The following is a 19,325-nucleotide window of genomic DNA, read 5'->3' on the forward strand; positions in this document are numbered from 1 at the left end:
GTGTGCATGCAACTCCTAAAGGAGAGACCCTAACAAAGCTTCGTGAAGAGATGGGGGAAATGGAGGAGCCTGGATGATTGGCCAAATCTGTTATACACCCAGTGACTTGTCGGTCACGTGCAGGTGGGGAAGCTCCCATCTCAGGTGCGCCTGGTCCCTGCCCTCCGGGTATGGTGCTCGGAGACAAATGGTGAGGAGGCAAAAGGCTGTCCCGCATTCAGGGAAGGCAGCTCCCGGCTTGGCTTACTGAGCAAAGTTAGTTGCTTGTCCCCGCTCCCTTAGCTGAATCGCTGGTCGGATTGGTCCAGAGCAGGAAAGCCCTGGGGAGGGTGGGGAAGACTCTCTTCTGGGCTGGAGGAAGAGACTGGTACAGGGAAGCGTGGTAGCTAGAGTGAGGCCTTCGCCTGCCTTGGCACTCTTGGGGCCGAGTCAACAGGGGAGTTTGGAGTGTTTTCAAGCCCAGGTAATAACTGGTCTCCCTGCTTCCTAATTGCCAGGTGACTGGTGGACGTCATGCCCGTGTTTTACAAGCTGGCAGAGTCTCTTTCAGCTCCCTGGGGCCTGGTGGGAAGCATCCGTCTGCCGACTCCAGTCTCCGTTCTATATATTTCTTTTTAATTTGAAGATGAATTCAGGGTCAGCGACTGGATAAGAGCCTGAAGGACGCTGCAGAGACAAAGAACCATTATCTGCTTTCTATCAAGCTCGCTGACTTTGCAGGAGAACCTGGATTCACCCCCAGCTCCTTGTGCATGGCCCTCTCATTCCAGCACGGTCACTCCTCCTGCTCTCCTCAGGGTCAAGTTCTCTCAGAGCCTGGCACTGCTTGCATGTTAACGCTTTCCAGGAATGGCCAGCTCAAGGCATCTGGGCTGGCTCCCGGCAGATGCTATGTGTGCAGGGCCTTTCTCTGTGTGTGCGCACTCCTGGCTCCAGTTGGCTAGCTTGGAGCATCTCCTCTCTCCTGTTGAGGGAAAGCTTTGCTAGGGGTGGGCATGCCAAGGGTCTCCCCAGACTTTGTGCTGTCCCCTGCAGAGGGAAGGTAAAGGCCACGGGAGAAGAAATAATCGGGAAGAATTGCGCATCCTGCCGTGTACCTCTCCTGTCCCCCGTCCCGTCCCCCCAAGCATTCTTGAATTGCCCAGCTGCTTGCAGCGCCTCCAGCCACATGCAGTGTGGCGGCTTTGGAGGTCACCCAGGGGGTGGTGATGTGAACGAACAGAGGCCAGCTCGAACCTTCCCATTGCTGAAAGCACAGAGCTTGCCCCAAAAGATGCCTCCAAATTCCTAACAAAGCATCAGCACCTCCGTCTAGTAATAGCTGAGCCTGGTGGAATGGACACCTGATCTAAGTTGGGAGGGAGCTGTGTGTGGCGGGGTGGGGTGGGTATCTCTGGGGTGGCAGAGCCCCTGATTCAGGAGGGGTTTGGGAGATGATGGTGGGAGCTGGAGATGGTTTTTTGGCATCTTCCCCTCTAATTTTTTTTATTTGCCGCGGTGCTTTGCCTTTCCCAGCTTGGCTTGTGTTTCCTGTGTGTGCTCTCCAGGCTGTGCTGATCAGCCTTGCAATGCTCCCGCTGTTAGGGGTCTCTGTCTGGAGCGATGCATCCTATTTACCTCTGTCCTGCTGGCCGGGGGACGGTGCATCCTGTTGGGAGTACATAGGTGGCAGAGACCTTAGTTTGGGAGAGGGGTGGTGTTAACTTTGATTAGTCCCCAGATGTAGCTGTTGTGAGTGGGGAGGATTTATTAAAACCGGTGTCTGTCCAGAAGCTCTCTAAGGGTTTGTCTACACAGCAAAAGCTGTGCACCGGCTGGCCTACCTGAGCAAGCTTGAATCCAGCTGCTGTGGGTAACAGTGGCAGTGAAGGTGGCCCAGTGCTGGTGGCACGGACCCTGGGTTGTCTTCACGGCTGCTGGTCCCTTGCGCTCGCTGGATTTGGTCTCACTCAGAGGTGAGTAGGCTAGCCTGGGCACGCGCTTTGCTATGTAGACATAGCCACGGGCACAGAATGCCTGTATCGATGTCACTGGGAGTTTATTGCCTACCTGAGCGGGGTCGGGATTCCAGCCCGATGTGGCCCCATTGAAGTAACCAGTGTCTGAACAGACCCATTCTGTTCTCCAGACCCTGCCTCCTCTGCCGGGGTACCGGGGACCCAGACCCTGGGCGAGGGCCCCTCACCACCTCAAAGCAAATGCATGCTTTTAGGGTGCACAATCAGGGGACCCTCAAACTCCTCTGGCATCGTTAGGAGCCCTCTAAAACCAGGGCTTGTTGGATGACCTGGTCTATGCCCAGCTGCTGGTATGGTGGTTCTGTTCCCTCCCGTGCATTCTGCAGGGCTGGGAGTGCCCTGGGCTTGCATGGGGAGCCCTAAGCATCCGGTCTGCCTAGGTGTGTGATCTGTGGTGGGAACGACCTCAGCTGCCTTCAGAGGAGCAGGAATTCTCCCTAGCGATGGGGGTTTATCTAGCTCTTCCGTGGGTGCCGATCTCCTCCTCCTATCTTTGTCCCCCTGTGTTCCTTACACAAACAGGGATTGCCAAGGGTGGGAGGACAGGGAAAGACTCCAGCTACGTTATCCGGTCTCCATCCTGTGAATCCCAACCCCTTTTGCTCCTCTTGTTAGGTGGGAGAGGAAGCAGCAAGCTCACCCGACACCAGCTGTGCGCTCCAGTGGATCTAGGGCTGGAGGGTGTGCAGCTGGAGGTAGAGGAGGCTGTTAAGGTCCTGGACAGAGCTGACAGGCAGAACTCAATACACTGCTTAATTTGTATTGGTCTTACGGTAGCACCTGGGGGCCCCCAATGCGATCAGGGCCTTGTTGTGCTAGGTGCTGTACAGAGAAGGAGAGGGACAGTCTCTAACCCAAAGAGCTTATTGTCTGAATAGACGCGACAGGCAAAAGAGGGAGGTTGAGGGGACAATAACTTGCCCAACAGGCCCAAACTGTTGGTACGGAAGGAAAGATTCCACCCCATTTCTCTACTGACTTAGAGCCACTTCTGGATCACCCTTAAGTCCATGGCAGGCCTGTCGGGCTGTCTGACTCACGCATGTGCCTGCCCTATGAGTTTGCATTCAGCATCTGCCCGTGTAGCATTTAAGCTGTTCAGAACCTCTGTAAACCAGCGAAACCTCTCTATGGAGATGGCGTCGCCAGCTCGCCTGAGCCTGGAGAGTTGGTGGTTTTTTATCAGTGCCTCAGCCCCTGGAGTCCTTTGACTGCGTGAGAACCTGTCCTTTCATTTAAAAAAAAAAAATAATAAAAATAATAAAGTGTGTGTCTAGCCCTGGCTGCTCCAGAGAGGAGCTTGGGAATATGGGCCCCAAGGCAGGTAAGGAGACCCCCAAACTGAAAATCTCATGATTGGTTTCATAAAAATCTAACTGGTTTTGCAGGGAGAAGAATAAATTTGTGGATTTTGTTATTTTTAAAGGCTTAGGGGTTGGCAACACTGGGGTCCCTACCCTGTGGCAGTGCAGAACTGTCCTGGAGGATCAAACATATTTTAGCTGAAGATATGAGCCTGTTTGTCTTGTCGTTGTCTCCCCTTCCCCCCACCCCCCCCACATTGGGAGGGCGATGGACGGAGAACAGATTGTCATTTGCCCCGTGGAATCGCCTCCTCCCCTGATTTCCAAGCCGGTGGGAAAGTCTGAATCTGTTGCTATTTTCTATCTGTTATCAAGGCCTCTTATCGCTTCGCTCTTGTCTGCATGCCTGCTTTCGGATAGTCCAGGGTCTCTCTCTTGGCAGCCTGGAAACAAACTTTTTTTTTCTAAATTTGCTGGATAAATGAGAAGGATCAAGAAAAGGTTTATTGTTCAGATGCTGAAAGAAGTTTAATTGGAGTGAAATGATCAAATAATTACCTGTGTAATGACAGTTTTGCTGACCCGCACCCTCTTTGCTTCCTGACTGTGAAAACTGCGTCAGTCTCTTGGTGTTAGCACTGATCACAGGAAAGCACTTCATTTTGTCTAGTACCATGTACACAAACTACAGTCTGGTATCTAGGAACTTAGTATGGCAAGCAGGGAGGAGGAGTGGCCAAACTATTGCTACACAACATTATACTTACTAAATGGATTTACCTTCCAGGGCCACGTGAGCTGTGGAGAAGCGCGCCCTTATCTAGCCCCCCACCCCGCTCTGATCTTCTGGTAATGAACGAGTGGCCTTCTTAGGTAGTAGTTAGACTTGTGGGGAGATGGATGTGCTTAATATCCCGACTCTGCAGATGAAATGAAGCAACTTGCCTGCAATCAGCACAGGAAATCTGTCACCGGGCCAGGGATTGAACCTGGGCCTCTTCAATCCAGGACCTTTGCTCTTAGACCACCCTTCCTCCCCATATATTAATTTTTCAGGCTGCTTGCTAGGGCTGGAAAATAAAAACCTGTTTGCAAATAACTTGTTGTTGTTCACGTTTTCTAAGCGGCTCTGCTGTCTGCCGACTCAGGCAGACGTTGCTACGTGTATTGCGCTTGGTTTATGTGTTAAAGATTTTTCTTTGTGATTGGGGACGGTGGCTAGACATATTTATTTTGTTTTTAATGGAAGCATCAGAACCTGGAGTACAGCTGAGGAGTGAATCCCACAGACAGGAGGGATGCCACAGCGCAGCTGGTAGAATCTTTAAGCGGCCATCGTCCTCCCTTATGCTTCTTACCCGGCTCTGCAAAGTGTTCTTTTGAGCATCCTCTTGGCCTGTGGCAAACAAAGCTATGGGGTCAGGCAGCGTGGGGCAATTCTGCAGAAGGGTTAAGAAACTGGGAGGGCAGTTTTGAAGTGAACCGGAACCAGGGAGCAGGAGGGCTGGGCGGGGTAAGTGGGGTGGAAGTGGTCCTGCTTCTTTGTATTCCTGGGGAGGCAGGAGGCAGCATCTTGAACCTGCTGGTGAGCTGATGCCTGGTGCTGCCACTGGATGTGCCATTTTCCCTTTCAAAGCTCAGCTTGGCCGTTTCTGTTCCTGTGCTGGTAGCTGCTAACTGTCCTTATCCACCCCCTGCTGTAATCCTCCGGTAATGAACGAGTGGCCTTCGTAGGTAGTAATTAGGCTCTGTGGGGAGACTGATGGGCTAAATATGAGCCTGTCGTCCTCCTCAAAGTGGGCATTTTAAGGACTCGTCAGGAGATTATCTTGGCTGTCCTGATCCTGAAAGGGATGATTGACAGCCCAGACAGCTTGGTTTGTCACTCACGCTTTCTCTCGCGGTGTGTCTCCAAATAAAATGAAGTAAACCCAAAATACGGCCGCTCCAGCCCACTGCCGTTGTTGCTGGAGAAGGGAGAGGGCCAGAGCCTGGCTCCGGCCTGGAGTCTCGGCATTTCCAGCCGCTAGCAGGAGCCTTGCTGAGCCAATGGGGTTGGGTGCATCTAAGAAAGGGGGAGTAGAGGTGGAACTCTCCCTGCAGCAGCTCACATGGAGACCAGTGAGCAGCTTGTTGCAGGAGGGTTGACGCACAGGCCAAGATTTTCAGAAGCCGCCGGTGACTTTGGGCACCTCCATTATTGGGGTGCCCAACTTGACACCTAAAAGGGGCCTGATATTTTTTTCAGAAGGTGGGTGCTACATACTGTCTAGAAAACTGGCTCCTTTGGTGTGTGTCAGATTGGGACAGCCCTCTGCCCAATAAGTGACGCCCCAAATCGCCAGTCACTTCTGGAGTTGCTGGGTGTGTAAATGTATCCATGAATCCCTGGTCTGGTTAACACGGTGCTTCTGCCCAATCCCCTGACACGTAAGAGTCTTGTGTCTGAACTCAAATTCTAATCCACGCCGCTTCTCATCTCCAGCAGGCTTGGCAGTTAGCCCCTCACACATCCCCTGGGAAGCAGGGGTTATTGTCCCAGTCTCACAGACTGGGAACCTGAGGCTCAAATAGAAGAGACTTGACTGAGGCCACAGTGTACCAGCAGAGGTTGGAGTTGGTGGGTGCTGATCCACGTGTAGCAGATACACGCTTTCTATGATCGCGTCTGGGAAAGAGAGAGCTGTCGCTTAGCAACTTTCCCATGTCCCATTTGTAGGACAAGAGTGAGAGCCTGCATCCGACCCAGAGTTTGTGAAGGCCCCACGCCTCCTAATCCGATGGGAGAGTGGAGCCCCTGGAATTCAGTGAGGAAACGAGCTGGAGCTTCAAACCCTAGGCCACCGATTGTGCAGCACTCTTAGGAACATCGGCTCAGAAGCCCTTATGTGTAGAAGGGTGAAGAGTGGGGTAGCCCATCTTAATGATCAACTCCTGAAGGCCAGGGGGATGGTGCCTGGGAAGAGGTGGGGGAGACCTCACTCTGCTAAGTTCTTCCCAAAGGTTGGGGGGTTGCTTTGGGTGGGTGGGGAAATAAGCATTTGTTGGAGGGTTGCTGGTGGTGGAGAAACGTTGCCCTCAAAAATAAAACTCTCAAATTCTCCTGCCAATGCCTCTCTTGACATGCGAGTAGCTTTCGCTGCAAGGTGGGAATTGGTGGCAACTTAGTACATGAAAGAGGGCTGTTCAAGCCCCTCGATCCTGCAGAGCTGTTTACCTGGGAAAGTTTCTTGCCAATTATACCAGTAAATTGATCTAATTATCCTGGTATAGCCCCTTCCAAATAGACATAAACTAACCCCTCCCTGCCCCGCCCCACCCCCGCAAAACTATGTCTTTTATACCAGACAAAGTGTCCACATGAAGACCTGAACTAATAATTATACCAGTATGAATTCACACATTGGCTTATACCGGTGTAACTTCCCCAGTGTAGACAAGCCCTGAGCTTTTGTTAAACGTATTGGTTTCTAGTCCTTGTGGTTTGATGTAAGTCTTCCAGACCTGAACTGAGTGCACCACTGCACGGCAAGGCTGCCGCGGCTGATCAGAGATCTAAGCTGCCAAAGAACAAAACCTGACTAGGCAGTTTTCATTGCTGCTTCCTAGGGAGCCCAGCCATGTGAAACTGACAGCCCAGGTCATTTTCTCGCTTGCAGCCTTGGAAAGAGCTGAGAACAAGGGTGATCCAGAGCTGCCCTCTGGGGAACGGGGACCCAAAAGAGAGCGAAGCAGGCGAGACCTCTGCACCCCAGCAGCAGCTGAGAAACTGATAGAGGGACAGAGGTGGCATCCCTAAGCAGGATTGAGGTACCTGATGGGTATCCCAGCACCCTTTTGCCCTTCTGCTTCTCCAATAACTACGTGGAGGCAGGTGGCTTCTCACTTGGCCATTGCCCCTGGATTGAGGAGCTTCTTGTCCTAGTTTAATATTGTGGCTATGAGGTTTCTGGTCATTTCAGACCCTATGGGAGGAGGGGGCAGCAGGCAAAGGAACAATATTGGGATAAGTTAAAGCAATGGAAGCGGTGTGTGTGGGGAGGGGGGCGAGGGGGATAAGTGTAAATAGGTTTTGGGAAAAGGGCAAAGACAAAAATGATCAGGAAGAAGGGGGGGGTGGGTGTGTCTCTCTCTCACTCACACACACAGTCATGGAGGGAAAAAAAAACACACCATGATTTGTGACAGGAAAGAAAGGTATGAAAAAGTGGGGCAAGCCAGGAATGGAAAGACAGTAAAACGACAAGAGAGGAGATGTACTAAGCTACACTGCCTACAATTTATCGAGTACAAGGCTGATGGTAGATGGCTACAGTGAACAACACACAATTGTTACATTCCTTTAAATTACAGGATGGGGGGGTATAGCTTCAGGGTGGGGGGAACACAGGTAATTGGGCTAATAGGTTTTTCCCAAGTCTTGTCTATGACCAGTCCTAGTATGCTGCCCCTTGCACCCTGAGATACGATGGGCTTGTTCTGTAGGATATTTGGTTTTCTGGAACTTTTAACTACCCCTTCCCATCCTGCCAAGCAAAAATGTTCTACCCTTTCTTCCCACCACCAGCCAAACCGTATATTAATGGCCCTGATCTCATCCGGGGCCGGCCTTCACATAGTTAACTTTGTCACATCATCTCAGATTAATGCAAGTTTTTACAATCGCTGTAATTTAAAAAAGAAATCCTTCCTTGTTATCAAAAAAAAAAAAAAAGAGAGAGAGAGAGAGAGAGGAGGAGGGAGGGGGATGGAGAATAGTTAATCGTCTAAGCGGAGTATCTTGGAATGGAGCATTTTTTGGCTCATCACCTCTCTGTAAAGCCAGCCTCAGTAATTCAGTTTTAAAGCATGAAAAAAGGGAGTTGATGAAATTCCACTATCAGCACTGAACCAATATGCAAAATATCTCGCCGAAAATCAAATAGCTATTATGTTTTCATTTCCATTTCAGCGTATTTGCTTAATGAAGAATAGACAGATCAGGCAAGCTGAGGGAGTCTGCGTGAGGTGATAACCGTGCAAGGCTTCCAGCAATCCCAGAGAAATGACGCTCCACTTGCTGCTTTCGTCTTTTAAAATATCCAGTAGCTCATTTAACCCACGCAGCTGGGAACATTGTTGCTCCTGGCACATTGCAGGCAGAGCGAGGGGTGCAAAGTTGCCAGAGGATGTGGGAGGTGTTGGAGAGCGTATCTGCGAGCCAGATGGGGCACGATAGCTTGACCTTGTGTGCCAAGAATGGGGGGGCTATGGTTGTGGCACCTTAAAGCATCATTGATGGAGATACAAAAATATTTTAGCTTCTGCCCCAGCGCCGCCTGGGCACAGCAGAGATTGGGAGTCACAGTTTTCCTTGAACACCTGCACGTGCATTTTTTGGGTGCACAGGCCCCTGGATTGAACCCCGGGATCCTGAGCGCTAGCTACTGAGTGGATGACTTTACTGTCCCTGAAATGCGGCCGTGTCTTGGCCCGGCACAGGGAAGCACTGCCAAGACACCCGTTGCGTTCCGTGACGCTAGACACAGCAGGGACTTCTGTTGTTAAAGTGCCGGGCTTCCCAAAACCACTGCTGTGATCCTGGGTCCCGTTGTGCCAGATCTGAACTATTTAATGCTTGGCACCAATCCAAAAAAGCTTGGTGCATTGGTGTCTGAGAAGCACCTTTTCCACTGGAAGAGGATCTCATGAAGGAGAGAGATGGACCTAAAGTTCAACAAGACCAACGCATGCGGGGGGCCCTCCACCCTACCCCCCTTCCTTTGTAAGAGTGAATTTGGTGCTAATAGGTCGCAGATTGACTGACTTCCCTGGAGACCGGCATCCATTTGTTTTCAGAACAAACACAGTACATGCAACAACACTACAACCTACCTCCACACTGCCCCACTGATGAGCCCTAGAGATGGCCACTCTGGAGTTAGATGGAGATGTTCCATGGCTCATTCGGTCTTTGGGGTCTCTCTTTAACCGGGGCCTAGCTGTGGGGGTGAGGATGCACCTTACAATGTTGGTGTCCATCTCCTGGTGATGTGGCTGGATGCCTAATCCTGATCTGGGGCCTGGCGGTGGAAGGGGCCTGGTCCCTTTTTCAATCTACCGAGCTATCTTGTTTTTGCCTCTCATCAGGATTAATGAGCCTGATTCAGAATAAGGAGTGGAAGGCCCCAGTATATTCCATCTGGCAAGAGGGGTTCAAGGAAGCCCCTGTCTGAATAGATTCCTGTTCTGTCAGGCTAGATTAATATGATTTTGTATTATGGTAACACCCAGAGGCCCAGGTCAAGATCGGGGCCGTGTTGCAAAAGGAGCTGTCAAAACCCCGAGTGACAGTCCATCTAGGAGGGCAAGGATTCTCCGAACAGGATTCCTGCCTTTTGCTGGAGCCCAGAATTTCAGCCGTGTGACATCTGAGGGCGAGGTTGGGTGGTCAGTGCTGAGTACAAGCAGCCCTGGCCTACCTTGGGCATGACAGTAACAGCTGAATAGATAGAGGCCAAGTGAGCGAGTGTCTACGTCTACGCTATGAGCTAGGGGTGTGATGTCCCTGCTCGTGCTAGCTCAATGGGTAGAAACAGCTGCATAGCCTCAGTAGCACAGAGCGGCTGACCCATGCAGAGTATGCACCCACTGGAAACCAGCTCAGCCGTGTTTCTGCCCCCCCTACCTGTGTTACTGCAGGTACTCGTGGTAGCTCGAAGAGAGCTAGCAGGAGTATGTGTTTGTGAGCAGGGGAACCACAATCCTAGCTTGTAGTGTGTACGTCGCTTGTGTCCCGTCCCCCCCTGCATCTGCTCTCCTCTGGTAAGGACTGGCCTTTCCTGCCCACAGAGCAGGGATGGAGGAGAGGGGAAGAAGGAGAGAATCGGGTTAACTTTATCAGACGCCCAAGAGCCGTGAAGGCGTGAAAGAAAAAATTAGCCTAACAATGTTTCATTTACCGCGAGAGAAACGATTTGTTAGCCGGCAATTGTTTCTGAATATTATCAGAGTCTTTTTAATTGTGCTGGAACTGAAATTAGCAGAATTAGAATAAATTGCCTTCCCTTCTCCAGCAGCCTCTTTATTCACGCTTATTGTTGTCTGCTTTGTATAGATTATGGGCCCTTTGTTCTCCCGGTGTAAATATACATGCCTGGAGTCACAGAGAGTGGCTGAGGTCTGGAGAAATGCGCTGTGCGGTTTTATCCCCCTTCCCCTTTTTGGCGGGAGCTGCTTGCCATATTTGGAGGCTGGAGATTCCAAGCCCGGTTGGGCTTGGAGGATGTGATGGTCTGTTCCCAGGGAATCGGTTTGATCGTGTTTTTGTGTTTGATCTTTCTCTGTGCTGGAGAGCTCATTATCACAGCAGCATTCCCTTCGGCGGCTCCATCATTAGAAGCAGGGTTCTCTTTTTTAAGTGGCTACGGTTTTATTTCTGAACCTGGCTGATCAAATCTGCAGTCTGCAAGTAGTCTAACGGGTGGGTGACCTGCCAGGCAGCGCCTCCTTGGTATGGTGGGACTCATCCTGCTACTCCTGAGTACAATGGAAGTCCCCCTCTCAGCTGCATGGTGTGGGGAGGGGTTTCAATAGGACAGTGGTTTTCAACCTTTTTTCATTTGTGAACCCCCTTAAAAATTTTCAAATGGAGGTGCAGGACAGAACGGCCACACTGGGTCAGACCAAAGGTCCATCCCGCCCAGGATCCTGTCTTCTGACAGTGGCCAGTGCCAGGTGCCCCAGCGGGCATGGGAAAGGGAAAGGGGTGCCAACCCTTTTGGAAATCTTAGACCTTGCCTGTGGACCCCAGGCTGAAAGCCACTGCACTAGCATGTCCAAACCTCCCCGTGTGGTCTCCAGGCTCCCATGCCAGCTGTGCCCTGAGCATTCTGGGTAACAGCACGCACACGAGTTGGCCAAGAGTCCTGGTCTGGAATTTCTGTCTCCAGTGCTAGCAGCACTGGATTTGCCCTGAGTTAGCCGTGCCTGTCGCAACCGCTCGACGTGGGCCTGTCTGCTGTGAACCGGGTGCTTTTCGAGAGGAGGCCGACTAATCCCTGAGGGGTTGGTCCTGCTGGAGCTAGTCTACGTGGCACAGCCTGAGGTTGGCTGAGGTTAGAAACACGACGCCACCCACGCTCCGGTCTGGAGGCTGCAAGGGCAAAGCCTTCTCCAGCTCTGGGGTGAGCTTGGCGTACACGTGACCCACTGAGGTGTATGCGTTCTGCGTCCCCTCTTGGTGCCCGATCAGCAGAGGATGGGAGTTTACCACCCTAGCTAGAAAGGCCTCTGGCTCCTAGCTCTGGAGGCCCCTGCTTCAAGCCCCAATCTGTGGCATCATTGCATAGACGCATGGCCCAGCCGTGTTAGACTCTCTGCTCCAAGGAATTCAGCCTGTCTTCGTTTATGATTGCACAGAAAATGAGGGCAGAGGATATCCGTCACACTTTGAGGAGCCCAGTCCCTTAAGGAGCCAGCATTGTTCTCCCTTGATTTGCCATGCCATGGCTTAGCTGTCAGTCAAATGGAATGATGAAAATCCAGAGGAATGTTTCAAACCTGAATTCACTGATGTCTGTAAAGGGCTTTAAGGTCCTCCGGAAGATGCCATGGAAAAACATAATGTTTAGTAGTGGCTTCCAGAAGCTAGGAATGGGCGACAGGGGATGGATCTCTTGATGATTCCCTGTTCTGTTCATTCCCTCTGGGGCACTGGGCACTGGCCACTGTCGGAAGACAGGACACTGGGCTGGATGGACCTTTGGTCTGACCCAGTCTAGCCGTTCTTATGTATTTGCGAACATTTCAGTAGTGCCCCATGCAGCCTGCGGCCTTGTTGGTGAGATGAAGGCAGCCTCACCCCAGAGTAACATGAGTGGGGAAAGCTTCCTTCAACCCCTGCACCATCCACTTCCCAAGGGGCGTGTCAAAATGATCCTTTCTCTCCTCTGCCCCCCGTCCCCCTCCCAATGGGCCCCAGATGCCAGCGCGGGAATCAGTCTGGCTGCTCCTATCCCTACAGACATTGTGAAACAAAGGCTTTGTGAGTACCAGGAGAGGCCCGTTCCGTTGTCACGGTCCGCCTGGTGCCCAGCTGTGGGAGATCGTGCCGTCTCATGGGTGGCTCGTTGGGATGTCTGCGAAACACGTGGAGAGGGTTTCAGCCCAGTTCCCTGCACTCCTTTAACATGGCAAGAGACATCCTCACCCCTGGGCCCCGTGTCAGCAGTGTGAGACCAAAGCACTTGCCAGATGTGTAGGAGGCAAACCCCACACAGGTGAAGCCACGGTGCCCCTTGGACTTCTAACTCTGGATGGGCAGGGCTGGGGGGTGGGGAAGGGACCCCTCTCCTTTCTGTCCCACCAGGTAGGAAGTAGAATACCCCCCTGCCCGAGATAACTGAGCTCCCCGCCTCCAGGAGCGGATCGGTTCAAACAAGCCGTGTGATTGTGAGTAGAACCTAGAAGGAACTAAAAGCAGCTCCTATCTAGCCGTGGCCTCGGCCCCTCTTCCTTTCCTGCCTTACTGGTGGACGCATGTTTGGAGAGCACCATTTACAAGGCGGAGAGACATTTATAGCGTTAATATATTTCCTTCAATACCGTGTGACTGCAGCAGCCAGCAGAGCTTATAAAAGTGACAGTAAAACTAGCCTGGCTTTGTGTTGGCTGGCGCAAGGTGAGCCTGCTAGCCAGGATGGGGCAGAGAGCTCTGGAGGGGCTGGGGCTGAGCTGTATCCGGGTCCCTCAGTGAAGGAAACGGCCTTCACCCCGGCAGCTAAATGTGTTGAGTGCTGCGATGGAGTGCCCTGGAGACCTGACCCTGGGCATCGTTCGTTTCATATTGGTCCCTTTCTGGGCGGCTGCTTGCGGACTCTGCCTGCGGGTCAACGCTGCCAGTGGTCTGATCAGTGCTGGGGGTGGTGAGCATGGAAAATGCTGGAGTCTGCCCTGGGAAGCGCTTCTCAGCTGTTGAATTCCTTTTGCACATAGAGCTGAGTGAATCCTAACTGGTATAAACCCTGCTCCTCCTCCCCCAGAAAAAATCCACCCTGGCACTCAGTGTCTCTCCCCCAGCCATAGTAATGGACCAGTTCATGGGGAGGAAACATGGCTAGTCTATCAGGACGCCCTCAGTGTACTCTGCGATTGGCATGTGTGTGGCTTTGAAATCCGTGTTCTTGCAGTAGGGTTTATGGAAGAACCCATTCCATCTGCCCAGAACAGTGAGTGTGTTGGGGCTGGGAGTATCTAACATCTGGAGCGCAGCGTGTCACTGGAGCATCTTCCTTATTATGCTCCTAGCAGGAAGGAGAGGACAGAGGAACATATCTCTAAAAAATTAGCATGTGTCTGTCTGCTTCTTTCCCTGGAAGTGGAAGAGGTGGGAAACCTTGGGGGGAACACTTTTTGGGGGGTGGCTCTCCAAGCCCTGATGAGAACAAGGCACTTTATCAGCCTTGTGTCATGAAATGCCCCCTGTGGAGAGGGCTTCTTGACTATGGATGCTTCAGAGTTTGCAACAGGTAGCTTCCCATCTTCCCTCCCCAGCAAAGGAAGGATGAGAATCTGCCTGATTGGAACTGATAACCGGGCCTTTCACTGTGCCGGGCGCCTGCCTGGACATGTGGCCCAACGGCTCTGCCTTCTCATCACTTACCTGTCGGACTCCTCTTGTGTTTTGAAGGTTCCTTTGGAGAGATGGAGGAAGGTGATGACGCCACGGCGGAGGAGAACAGCCAAGCTGAGACAGAGGGTGCTGCATCAGCCCAAAACGGATCTGCAGAGTGTGATGCCTCAAGCCCTCCTGGCAGTGAAGGTAAGTCCCGCTCTGGTGGCTCGTGGCTGTGGAGTTACTGCTCTGCTTGCATGGGCTCTCGTGTAAAGCCGCATATGGTGAGAGAAGCTTCCCGCCCAAGGGCGTCAGTAGCCTTCCACTTAATGGGGGAGCAGGGAGCGGTAAGGTAAGCAGCAGAAGTGCAAGCCCACCAGGTCGCCCCCTGGCCAGTGTGCTTCAACTCTGTTCCGGAGACAATACCCGGATTGCTTATTCTCCAAGGCCTGTCCACTGCTTGGCCTCTAAGACCCCCTTCGAGGAAGCTAGTGAGTGTTGATTGTGATTATCCAGTAGGCATCTGAGCGGTGGCTTTCCAGGGCAGGGTGTTAGGCAAACGAGGTGGAGTCACTCACAGGCAGCTCTGTCTTCGAGGAGCTGGAGTTCCTCTTGGCTCTCTAGTGGTTGGATCGCTGCCTTTGTTGGAGGGCTGGCTCCCCCGGCCTTTACCAGGCCACAGAAATGGTGTGGGAAAAGAAGAGCATTGTGGTCTCGACATGTGCTGCTCCTGGACACCCTGTGGCTGAGGAGCGACCAGTCTGGCCTCTCGCTGGGGCTGTATCTGGTGTTACAAGACTGGCAGAATGATGCCATCAAAACTGTCATCTGCAGATCTGCGAGCGCCATGCTCAGCCCATCCCTGACCCGCTCCCCTCTGGCTCTGCATAAGGAGACTCCTCCCTGATGTCGGGGGAGCTGCTGGCTGGGCCAGGGGACATCTCTCGTGGCTCATTGACCACTTTCTCCCTCCAGGCCTCTGCCCCGCAGGGTTCACAACTCCACGCAAATGTGGCGGGTGTTCGGCTCTCTGTTTGGCGATCAGCCTGGGAGGAGCAACTTCCATGGGGCCTGAGATCTGGCAAAAGGTACCCAGGCCTCCACCTCGAAATGCTTCCTAACCTGACCCTCCCATCGGAAGGTGCCCTGGCACAGTAATTCTGACTTTGGTCCAGCCGGTGCCCCTTTGCCCCAACTTTCACTAGTGCAGCCAGCGGAAGGAGGAGATGGGCTCTTCCTGTGTTCACTGGAGGGCCGTTTCTTGACCCGTCTCTCTCTGGCAGCCCCTTTGCTTGACAGTCTGGTGGAGGCAACCTGAGCTTGTATGGGGGGAGGGTACTGGGAGCCAGAAGCAGGAGCGTGGAAACTTGAGGTGTGATACGGACACCGAGCTGACTGCTAATTGCCTCATGGCTGCATGTCCGTTTCAGCTCCTCTAACCCTCCCTGTGTAGTGATCTGAGGACAGCCCTCCCCTCGAGCGCACGAGCCCAGAGTAGGCATACATCTCCAAGGGAGTGCGGGGGATGCAGGAGTGGGTGATCCGGTAGGTACAGGGCTGCATTGCACCTCTTTAAATGGGCCAGTGCAGTCTGGTGACATTGGCTAGCAGGTACAAAGTGACCCATAAAGTGGAGCCATCCTGCAGCCGCTAAGGATCGTGGATCAGGGTCGTGGATAGCTGTCTCTCTCTCCCCAGTGGAAACGTGCACATGATGTTGCATGGGTGTCATGGTGATGTCACTGGAGGAAGTTGCCCCGGTTAGGCATGGATCCAGTGGCGTGATGCTTGCTACCTGGTCATTTGTTTCCTGTCCAAACAATCATGCAGCATCCCTGGCTGGCACGCAGCAATAATCCGCAGCCACACTGCACCCCATCCTGGGAGGTGACTGCATTTCATGCCGGCGCAAAGCGATCCTAGCTATATTGGGGAGGGGGTGCGAAGTGTAATCAGTTAATGTTTGCAGTGCCCTTTGAGATCAGTGGTGCCAAAACAAAGCCAGGTGATCTTAATAAACCCAGTCGTGCCCAGGTGTGAGGGGTACCAGAGTCTTAGATCTGATGCACATTTTGGAGAGGGTTAGTTTCTTTCCCCTGCCTGGAGCTGAAACACTCTCTTATCCCATGCGCGGTGCAGATCATAGACACACCCCTTCCTGGGCCGGACCCCACCAGGTGGCTCTTGCAGTCAGATTCCACAATCGCCATGTGCTGGTGTTATTTCCTTGCAGGCACCCACCCTCCGTCAAAGTCCGAGACCTGCCATGATAGCAAAGTTTTCCAGAGATCGATGCCACCAGAAGATTCTGGCCTCTGACTTGGCAGTCAATAAACCCGAGCACTTGCCCCATAGATAAAGGGAAGGAAAGCTCCCCGGGGAGGAGGCCTTGAGCAAAGGGAGCAGAATGTTAAATCTCCTGATAATCTTCCCAGATAAGGGACAGCTAGCATGGTAGGAGAGCATGAGCTCCTCCAAGCCAGAGTCTTGTCCGTGACCCTCTGTATCTCTTCCCCTCGACCCCGTCCCCGCTGAATGTGGCCCTGAGTCATCCACCAAGCGCGATGGTGGTTGAGGTGGTCTTGGGGGGTGGGGTTGTTGAAGGAGGCTCCTTTTGAGGCGAAGTGGTTTGTTGCTGGCAGACTTTGCTCCCCGCTGGGCTGGGCTGACAGAGGAAGCGAGTGGCTCTTTATCTGATTGGGGAGCTCGGTGTAGTTCCGAGGTTGGGGGGTTAGGGAGGTGGAAATGCAGCCGGAGAGCTGCACCTGGCACTAGGCTGCTTTGATAAAAAGGTGATAATGCAGATACCGCCGAGCGGCACTAACGGCCGCGAGAGCTTTCAGCGAGATGGATAAAAATCAATATGCCAGGCACTTTGATTTATAGCCAAAAATAATAGGGCTTTTATGCCCAGGGATTGATTTATTTGATGTTAATCATCCCGCTTATCACCTGTATTAATATTGCCAATGCTGGTGACGTCACCCAGGGGCGTTCTTTATGGCGCCGATCGATCTGGGCTTTGCAGTGGTTATCCGCCCTGGACGTGAAGACAAACATGCACTTTGGGCGCTAATCTGTCGCACTGTCATATGCAGATAGGCTTATCGGCACCATCTTTAACAGCAGTTAATGGAGAAAATAATTGTTATCAAGTTGCTATGTAGATACCACAAAGAGAGCCATGCCGGGAGCTGTATTTCAACAGGCTCCCTGACATGGGGCCCTTGGTGGGAGGAAAGGCAAGGAGGTTCCTTTCCACAGGTTCCCTCAGGCTTTTGAATGTTAATGAGAACTTCCAAGTCCATAGAGAAGGAGAGAGGGGTCTCTGCCTGGTTCTGAACTGGCAACTCCTGCTCTGGGAACTCGGGGGGGAAGGTGCTGAAATCTGCACAGCCATCCATCCAGATGCTCACCCACTCTTGGTTTGCTCTCGGGCGTATAGTGTCAGTCTCTGCTCTCTTTGCATGTGTCACGTGCTTGAATGCTTCTCTGGCGTGATCAGGGTGGACATGAAATTTACAAACACCGGCACGTCAGACAATCCCTCTCCTTTAGCTGAAGGTCTTGCTCCCACCTGGTTAGTGTTGTGCGATATCCCTCTGCCCGGGGCAGCTGGCAGGAGACCGAGGGTCAGGTGTTGGCCCCATGCCGTTACACAGTTGCGTTAGTGGGCAGTAGCTCGCTGGTTGCATGTGTGCAACTGATCACCATTCCTGGAGCATGTTTTGCTAATGCAATTCTAAAAATCTGCCCGAGTTGCTCTTAAATCCACAAATGCCAATTCTTCCCGCCCTGCTACGCCCCACTGCCCCCCACACCCATCCCGTCTCGCTTTCTCCCGTGTTGGCAATGCTGTTCTCTGGATCGACAGGGAAGTTCCCTTCCGTGCGTGGATAATACGAGTCCATACCAGGTCCTTTCCCATTCGATCGGCCAGCGCACATCAGTCCTGACCCCGCCCCCTGCTGGTGCACAACCCCCACTTGTTACTCTAATCCTATCTCCCAGGCTGCTGCTCACCACCCCGCTTTGCCAGTACTCCTCTGACCTGGGTCCAGCCCTCCGTTGTGTTCTAGTCACAAGGCCCCATTTCACTTGCCCCATACACGAGCATGCTGCTACGTCAGTGGATGCTGCCCTTGCAGGACTTTCCCGGAACCCCTAAGTGTTGACCTGGGGCACGTCCGCTGTTCAAGTGGTTGGCTGTGCCCGCAGCAGGAACTACCAGCCACGTCGATTTGCACAGCAGTGGGGTTGCATATGGACTAATACCCGCTTAAGAAGGGTTTCAAGATGGCTGCTATTCCCTTGTTCACGGTTAGGAACCCAGGAGTCCTGGATGGAAAGGCTCCCTCCTGCTCGCTTGCACTGGGAACACCTGCAGAGTAGACAGGAAGGACTGGGCATTTTATTAGTATTGGCGGTATCTTAATGCCTAGGAGATCTCCATGGATCAGACGCTAGGTGCTTTACAAATGCAGAAGAAAGACAGTTCATGCCCAAGCAGCTTCCAATCCAAGTACAAGGCAAGAGGCGACCGATGGGGACGGACCAATGGGGGAGCACAAGGAAGCCAGAATGACAGGCTGTGATCTCAGCGCCCCAGCTGCCTAACCATTGTTGAGGTTTCTTGTAGGCTTCACTGCAGAGAGCAGAGGCTTGAGGAGAGATTTGAAGGGAGAGGATGAGATGGCTTTGCAGGTGTTTACAGGACGCCCTCCCCAGGCGCAGAGGGCAGCCTGGGAGAAAGGACGGAGGGGTTTGTTTGAAAAGGTAGCAACTGGGCGATGGAGGCTGGCATCATGGGCTGATCGGGATTGAGCTTGGAGGTTTGGGAAGTGAACGAGAGATGAGAAAGGTGGGGAAAGGCCGTGGAGTTCTACTCGGTGAAGAACATCCTCGGGCATCACTTGCTATTGTGTCCCGTTTGTGATGGCCCTTTTCCGCTGGGCTTTTGGGCTGGCTGAGGAGTCCCCAGCATGGTGGGAAGTTGTAGCTGACGTTCCTCTTGAGCTTGTGCGACACGGTAACCGGCCGTTTCTTCCGTTCCAGAAGCAGAGTCCAGAGAAGCCTCGGAAAGTCCCAAGGAGTCAAAAAAGCAGGAGCCTGGAGAAAATCTGCAGGAGCTGAATCCATGGAACGGGCCAGGTAAATCCCCCCCCCGATCCCCAAAACATGTCCTCTGCCCCATCCTGAACCCTGCTGGGACACCCTGCACCCTCGAGGAGGGAGGGCTCAGCAGCGCGTAGTGCCACGTTTCGGCCCCTGTGCTCTCCCTGTGAGGAGCATGTCCTCCGCCGTCTTCCAGCTGAACAGTGCTGTGGCTCGACCTCGGATGGAGGCAGCGGCCAGCCTGGCTGCCGGGTTTCATGGCTTTGACTTTTCTCTCATGCTGCTCATTGTCTC

General features: G+C 52.8%; 1 protein-coding gene across 6 annotated transcripts in view; it reads left to right on the forward strand.

Annotated features, from left to right (window-relative positions):
• The window catches only part of ZFPM1 (zinc finger protein, FOG family member 1), a 127,255-nt gene that overhangs the window by 44,846 nt on the left and 63,084 nt on the right, over positions 1-19,325 (forward strand). For 2 of the 6 annotated variants that reach the window (XM_073308173.2, XM_073308170.2), the window contains exons 2-3: positions 13,992-14,123; positions 18,972-19,067. The exons of 1 other annotated variant lie outside the window; for it this stretch is intronic. In XM_073308173.2, the coding sequence (XP_073164274.1) occupies positions 14,006-14,123; positions 18,972-19,067 (214 nt within the window). In that variant the 5' untranslated portion in view covers positions 13,992-14,005. Of the gene's footprint in view, positions 1-9,237; positions 9,312-13,991; positions 14,124-14,891; positions 15,005-18,971; positions 19,068-19,325 lie in introns of those variants that run through there. 3 more of the 6 variants (XM_073308172.2, XM_073308174.1, XM_073308171.2) reach the window with 3 other exon arrangements.

This window comes from Lepidochelys kempii, chromosome 12, assembly GCF_965140285.1.
Source record: "Lepidochelys kempii isolate rLepKem1 chromosome 12, rLepKem1.hap1, whole genome shotgun sequence".
Taxonomy (NCBI): domain Eukaryota; kingdom Metazoa; phylum Chordata; order Testudines; family Cheloniidae; genus Lepidochelys; species Lepidochelys kempii.